General features: G+C 55.4%; 1 protein-coding gene across 2 annotated transcripts in view; it reads right to left on the reverse strand.

The window, feature by feature from the left end:
- Positions 1–5,677, reverse strand: part of GRM4 (glutamate metabotropic receptor 4) — a 97,309-nt gene extending 91,632 nt beyond the window's left edge. For both annotated transcript variants that reach the window (XM_065884614.1, XM_065884613.1), the window contains exon 1: positions 5,159–5,677. In XM_065884614.1, the coding sequence (XP_065740686.1) occupies positions 5,159–5,677 (519 nt within the window). The remainder of the gene's footprint in view (positions 1–5,158) is intronic.
- Between the last annotated feature and the right edge of the window lie 1,657 nt (positions 5,678–7,334).

A 7,334-nucleotide genomic window follows, 5' to 3' on the forward strand; every position in this document is an offset into this window, starting at 1 on the left:
AACATGAAAACAAACAAAGAAATACGGACATGACTACAAACTGTGGTGAGGGTCATGAAGGGGAAGATGGGAAAATAATATAGAATAACTGGGGGATGGAGGGTGTTTCTCTGAAGAGAGTCCACTTAAACTTTAGGTTGAATGAGAAGGATGCAGCCTCAAGGAGTAGGAGGAGAACATTCCAATAGAGACGGGACAGCAGGTACAAAGGCCCTGTGGTGGGCAAACAGCACAGTGTCTTCAAGGAACATAAAGAAAACAGTAGGACTGGTATGGAGTGCACCCAGGAGAGGCAAAACGATGTGGTCAGAGCACCAGGTAGCACAGGGCCTGTCAGACTGGCAAGCATTTTGGAAGTTTGCGTTTTAATCTAAGAGCAACGCAAAGTCAAGAACAAGTTTAAGCAGGGTGGGGAGCAGGTTGGATTTGGCTTTTAGCAAGATCGCTGTTAGCTGAGCAAAGGTTGGGCTGTGGAAAGGCCTGTCTGGAAGCAGGGAGAGGAGAGAGGTTTCTGCCGGATCCGGGTGAGAGCACACAAGGTGGGGGTTGAGGAGACTCCAGCACGAGGACGTGTCCTAAAGGAGAGCCTGCAGGATTTGCAGATGGTAGAAAGGCAGAGGTCAAAAATGCCACCAAGTTTCTTGGCCTGGGCGCTGCAAGCACAGAGCTGTCTTCAAGGAAGACAGGCAGGCTGTGTGAGAGTGGGTGGACCCTCTTGAAAGTTCCTCCTGGTTGTGCAGTGAAAACACTTTCAAGACAGGAAAGCCACATCCTCAACAGAACATGGGGTATCAGCTGAGCCACAGAGGTTCCCCAGGAGCCCTGGGCCTGGCACTGAGGGGCAGGCAAGCCAAGCACCTGGCAGGCAGCTTTCTCTAAAAGGCACCACAAACCCTTACCAGCACTCACAGCCCAGCGAGGGACAAGCCCTCACAGGCCAGGCTGACGTGGCACAGAGAGCCACTGTTGCCCACCAGTGTCCCTGGCCCGGCCTCTCCTAGGAAGCTGGGCACCTGCCCTCCACCTGCTGGCTGGCATCCCCTCTGCCACCTGCCCCTTCCTGCCCTCCCTCCACTCCACTCCACCCCAGTCTTAGTGCTCAAACCCCACTGTGGTGACAGCCAGAAAACCCTCATTACCTGCAAGTTAAGTTGGCCACTCAGTCTCCACACCACAGGGAGACACCTGAGGCCCAGCAGATGGTCGGTCCTCTCCAGGATCAGCCTCAAAGGTCACCATCTGTCCCTGCCCACCCGGTCCAGCCTCTTCCACATCAACGGAGCCTCTCATGCTGACTTAAGGCCCAGCTACAAGCTGTGCAATGACATTTTCTGCAGGCTGACTGTGTGCCAGGGACCAGGCTAGGCCTTTTCTGGACATTAACCCTTAATTCCCACACCAGGCCTAGGAGACCACTGTCATCCCCTTTTTACAAAGGAGGAAACCGACGCACCAACAGGCTGAACGATTTGCCAAGGCGGCGAAAGCTGTCTGGCTCCAGTCTCCAGATTCTTAACCACCATGCTAGGCCACATTCCCATCTTCAAGCCTGAGTTTTTGTTGTTGTTGTTGTTGTTTCTCCACTGCAACATTAATGAGGGACTCAATGCAATGATTTCTGGATCCTTCTGAGCTCTTACAGGTCAAGGATTGGAAAACTGTTTCCTTCCAGGGCACTTACTATGTTCTTTTTCCCCCCAACAATAACTGCTCTCAGGAAAAGATGTTACTGACTCATTCATACTATGGTGTAAGTGACTGGTATGGTGAGTAGATATGGTGGATATGGTGAGGTAACTCTGGTGGCACAGCGATTCAAACTCAGACCTGACTGGCTTCAGAACCTGGGCTGTTCCCACGACATAGCATTGTAGAGGTCACATCCTCTGCGTTAGGCTCTCCTCTGAAAAGTATTCTTTACCTCCGTCAATATTCCCTTAACTAGGAGAATGGAGCCAAAATGAAGATGAAGGAGTGGGTGGGAACAGGGGAGTAAAGGATGTAAGCTGTCAGACCCACAACTTCCCGAAGTCAGGGCTTCTGATCCCTAATGAAGGCCTGGGCTTGAGGCCCCACTTCCAACCCAGTTGCTTTGGGCAGGCAGTCTGGAAGGAGTCAGTTCCGGGAGCTGGGACCTGACTCCCAGCCCTGGCCCGTCCCTTGATCAGGGCTCAGTTTCCACAACTGTACGACAGGAAGTTGGCCCCTCGCAGCTCTGGCAGGTGTGAGTTTTGCTCATGCCCTGGCCTTGACGGAACCCCATCAGCATGCTCCAGGCAGGAAATTACCCCACGTGCCCCCAAACCCAGAGCTCCTCTCTAAGCTTTGCACAGGAAATCCACCTCACGGAGGAAAGAGAGCTGTAATCACAGCCTCTGGGGGAAGTTCCCAGCAGACCCCACTAATAGCCTTGGCAGGGAGCGGGGCTGGGGCGCAGCGATGCCCTTTGAAACAGACACCTGACACCGCAGCTCCCCTGGCCCCCAAGATGCCCCTCCCTCACCCTTCCCTGCCTGAAGCTCTGCACCTGACCTCCCTCCTCAAAGTTCAACCTTTTTGTCTCTGTAAATGGCTTTTCAGTTTCTGGCCCAGCCTCTCATTTCTACCAGTTTAATTACTGAGGAGCCCTCTTGTCGCCAGCCTGGAACATTAACGCTCTTAAAAGGGACCCAGGGACTTCGGACCATAGCCAGCTGTCTCCTTCTGCCTCTCTCCCCATCTCCCCCACCGCCCGTCCCCTTTCCTTTCCCAACAGGCCCCTTCCGTCCCCCTTCCTTCTCCCCTCCCTAGGCCTCTACCTCCCAGTCCCATCTTGCTCTCCGTGCAGGACAAAACCCAGGCCACGCCACATTCACATGTGACTAGATGGGCAGTGGAAGAGCCCTCGGCTGGTGAGGCCCTTGGGCCCCAGACCCCCTCACCCCACCAGCGACCTTCCCCATCCTAGGAGAGGTCAGCACAGCAGTCACAGCCCACTGCTGTGTGGGGCTTCCAAGAACCCGCTTCAAGGCCTCATGCTGACAGCGACCTTTCTTAGAGCCTTGGCCATGTGTCTGGTGACACCTCTCAGCTCCTTTGATCTTTTCCACCTCCCTATAAAGTGCGTACTGGTTCCCCTCTGGGACATGGTGGGGAAGGACCCTTACCAATGTCATAGCCCCAAGGGCCCAATCACGTTGTTTTATCATCTTTATAAAACACTTTTTAAAACACCCAGACTCACCAAGGTGTTTAATACAAAGCTCAGAAAAGGACACTGCAGCAGCCCCACCTGTAGTCTGGTCTTCTCAAAGGCTGGGGGGCTGTGCCCCACTCAGACAGGATGACAGCTGCTGACCCAGGTCGCCTCACCTCCCAAGCCCAGGGAAGGCGGGCTGAATTGGTGACACAGCTCACCGAAGCCATCACTAGGCCCTGGGACCACAGAGCCTTGCTCCCCCTCCCCTCTGGGTCTCTACTCCTCACTGCAGAATTGGGCAGGTGGAGGGACTGGACCAGTTTCCCATTCCCCAACCATCCCACCAACGAATGTCCACAAGCAACACTGCTCCCCAGGGGTTGTTCAAATTGCCCGCTACAAAGGCAAAGTCTCCTTCAAGTCTCCGGCTTCAGCGTCATTTTGCATCTTTCAGAATGCATCCATTTGTTTTTAAATTAAAATAATGTTTTCATCTGGATCATCAAGCAAAACCAACACTACAGGAAGAAGGCCCCAAGGCAAGGACTGCACAGCACACGTGGCCCAGACCAGCCTATGGCAAAGTTCCAACCCCGCCCCTGCTGTGACAGGACAACTCAACCACCTTTCTTTCCCACCTACCCCCGCAGCCAACACAGAGACATTCGCACCGTTCATCCCCACTTCTACCCCGGCCCCCAGAAATGCCCCTCAAGTACTGATGCATCATGGGATTGGGCAAACGTGTTCCAGAAAGGGTCCAGGAGAGACGGCTCCAGCCTCAGCGCTTCCCATCCTGCATGAGGCCAAACAGCCCCTCTCTGTCCACTCCCTAACTCTGGAGCCTTTGAGGAGACAAGGGGCCAATTCCAGAGGCCAAGAATCTAACACCAGAGTGAAGAAGGGACCCAGAGGCTCCATTTGTGCCACCTTCCTCCTCCCTCACCCTCTTCTCTCTCCCTCTCTCTCTCTGTCTCTGTCTCTCTCTGTCTCTCTGTCTCTCTCTCTCTCTCTCTCTCTCTCTCTCTCACACACACACACGCACACACACACACACACACACACACGCACACGCACGCACGCACAGCAAACGAGGAGGCTCCCAGAGAGAAGCAGGCACATAATTATTGGTAAAATGCTTGTAATGTTTTTCTCTCTACCCAGTAGCTTTCAGTAGTTTTAGCAGCTTAGCGAAGCACTTGGCTCCAATTGAATTGCAAATCAGCAGCTCCTGCCCCAGGAAGAGAGGAAGGGAGGCGGCAAGGAGGGGGCAGGGAGGGATTCCAGAAGGAAGGGGAGAAAGGTGTGTAAGGAGGAGGGGCAGAAGGAAGGTAATGAGCCAGGGAGGCTAAGCTCAGGGCCAAGGGCACCAGAAACAGGGACTGCCCGCTCCTCCAGGCCTTTTCCCGTCCTCATCTCCGTTCACTGCGGGCTCGGTAGCCAACACCTCATCCAAAAAATCAGGACACATCTTCTAACTATAATCCTGAGGTGGAGCGGGAGGGCCACGCGGGGCTTTCTCAGCTGCCCAGGAGAAAAACAGATCTTTCTTGGCAATTGCAATTATTGAAAAACAATGTCAAAACAAAAGTCTTGCTTTTTCTCCCTGGCAGTCTCCAACATTCACATTCCCATTCTATGTTTATCTTTTAATCTGTCTACCTTTCTATCTACCTAAATTTCTATTCGTCCATCTGTCTGGGCTTTTTATATTTCTGTCTGCCCATCTCCTCCTCCCTTCTGTTGTTCGCCAGTACTCCCTTTCCCCTCCCGGTTCAGAATTCCCCGCGGAGGAGCAGAGTCGATCAAGGAGCTGCCTGCAGCACGTGCTGTTTCAGCACCACGGTCAGCACCACGGAGCTGGGTCCCTCCTCGCCACAGGTCAGCCCCAAATTCTCAGATATTGCTCGGGGAGCTGGGAAACACACTCTCTCCCTCGGATTCAGGAGAAGAAGAGAAAGGAGCTGGGCAGGCACTAACCTTGAAGAGACGAAGGATGTTGGCCACCATGATGGAGACCGAACTCCCTGAAGCACCGATGACACCCACCACGCGCTCAGGTTTAGTGATGATGGGCGGGCCGCCGCTGCCACAGCGGACCTCCGTGCCATCCTTCTCAATGAGCGCCTGCACAAAGGTCAGCGACTGCTCCAGGGCATGGGTGTCCCTGGAGCAGGTGTCCAGTATGCGGGCGCCCAATGTGATGTTGGGCAGCAGGTCCGGGTCATTGTTAATGCGATCCAGGGCAAAGAGCATGGCCTCCAGCCGGTGGATGCCCTTTTCCTTCTTGAGTTCTCCGCAGGCCTTGCCCTCTGAGCCCCGGCCGTGCACCGGGAACAGGCCTCCCAGAGTGATGTCACCATCTATGCGGATGGAATTCATTTGAGGGTGGCCTTTGGGCTTCCCCAGGGAGGAAGGCACCCAGGGCCCAGACAGGCTAAGGAGCAGGCAAAGGAGCAGCCGGGCCCACCACCAGCCCCAGCCCCTCTTCCCAGGCATCTCGGAAATCCCTAGAGACCCATGAATGGCAGGCCTCCCTCCTAGCCGTGTGGGCCCCTGGCCCACAGCCTGGGGGAGCAGGGGCAGAGCAGCCCCCACAAGTCTCTCCAGTGCAGCTTCAGCAGCAGGGCGGCTGATGGCAGCCAACAGGCTGAACCATGCTGGTGTTCCTCGCCCCGCAGGCAGCGCTCAGTTACGGGCACAGGCCATGCTCCCAGACGGCAGGGCGTGCCTCGGATGCAGCAAAGCTCTGGGCTTGGTCCCCACGTCCTGCAGGCCTGTTCTTGGTGGATGACTGTGAAAGGAGGAGAGTGCTCCTAGCTTGGCAGATCTTGGCATCAAGGGGAAAACAGCTCCAATGCTCTCCTCTTACCAACCTTAAAGAGAGAGAGAGAGAGAGAATCAAAGAGAAGCCCAAAGAAGACATTAGCAATTCGGATCTCTCATCAGGAGCCTGAGAGCAGGAGATGCTGGAGGTTATAGCCAAAGACTCCACAAATCTCCTGAGCTTGGTTTCCTCCCAGCTGCTGCTCAACTTTGGTCCAAATGGGAGAATTTGAGGCAGAAATTGGGTGGTGTCTGAAGATTTCTTAAGGCCTGTGCCCACTACCATCAGACCCGAGGCCTCAGAGAGCTCTCTCCTCAGGCAACAGCCTGGGAGGCTTGGGCAGAAGAGAGGCCCCTCTCAACACTCACCCACAGGAAGGAGCAGGCAGAAACCGGTCCCACAGGGCACAGCTCGTTTCAGAGATGAGGAAACCAAGGCCCAGAGCAGGAGAGCACCTGACCCGAGTCACACAGGGGGCAAGCAGCAGAACACTGCCTGGAACCCAGCTTTCTGGCTCCCAGCTCTGGAACCAGACACACTTGGGCTCCTTGAGGACTCAGAGACAAGGAAAGCCAACAAGGCCCCAGGAGAAGTCGTCTGGCTGAGAGCTGCTCAGCCTGAAGGCCAGGGAGAAGCTGGGGCTGCCGGGGGGGGTTTGGGGTTCTCCTGCTGAACTGGGGAGGGCTAGGTGGACCCTCCCATTTCCACCCCAGCTGCCCCGCCCCGGCCGGCGGGTGGGGGGGGAGGGGGGCGGGCGGTCAACCCAACTGAGGCTCATTTTCTCTTGCTGGGCCTCCCTCCCTCCCTCCCCCTCTCTAAGGGTCTTTCTCTCTCAGTTTCTCTTTGCTCCTTCTCTCTTCCCCACTTCCTCCCTCTGCGAGTGGGGCTTGGGTTCTGGCCTGAGCTAGCGCACATTATTATGACGGCCGTTACTATTGTTGCTGTGATTATTTATCTGCAAGGGTGGAGGAGGGAGAACCAGCTCTTCCTCATTCTCATGGCTAATTTGGGCTAATTTCCCCAGGACTTCCTTGTGTGGGCCCAGCCTTCCCTTACCACCAGCAACCTCCCTCCCCTCGACTCAGGAGGCCCCAGGGAGAAAGGCGGAAAGCTGAGCCAGGGCTTGGCTAGGGGGCGACCCCAAGGCCCCCTTCCCCATGGGTTTGTCAAATGAAGACCAGCAGCCACTCACCCGTTCTGTGCCTCAGTTTCCCTAGCCATTTGGAAGAAGAACTTGTGTTTGGGTTGGGAGGTGTCCCTGGAAACATGGTCCCTCTATCAAGACCAAGTGGTGGTCTCAGAACCACCCATCCCCCACCCCACAGAGGC

Source organism: Phocoena phocoena, chromosome 10, assembly GCF_963924675.1.
Source record: "Phocoena phocoena chromosome 10, mPhoPho1.1, whole genome shotgun sequence".
Lineage (NCBI taxonomy): Eukaryota > Metazoa > Chordata > Mammalia > Artiodactyla > Phocoenidae > Phocoena > Phocoena phocoena.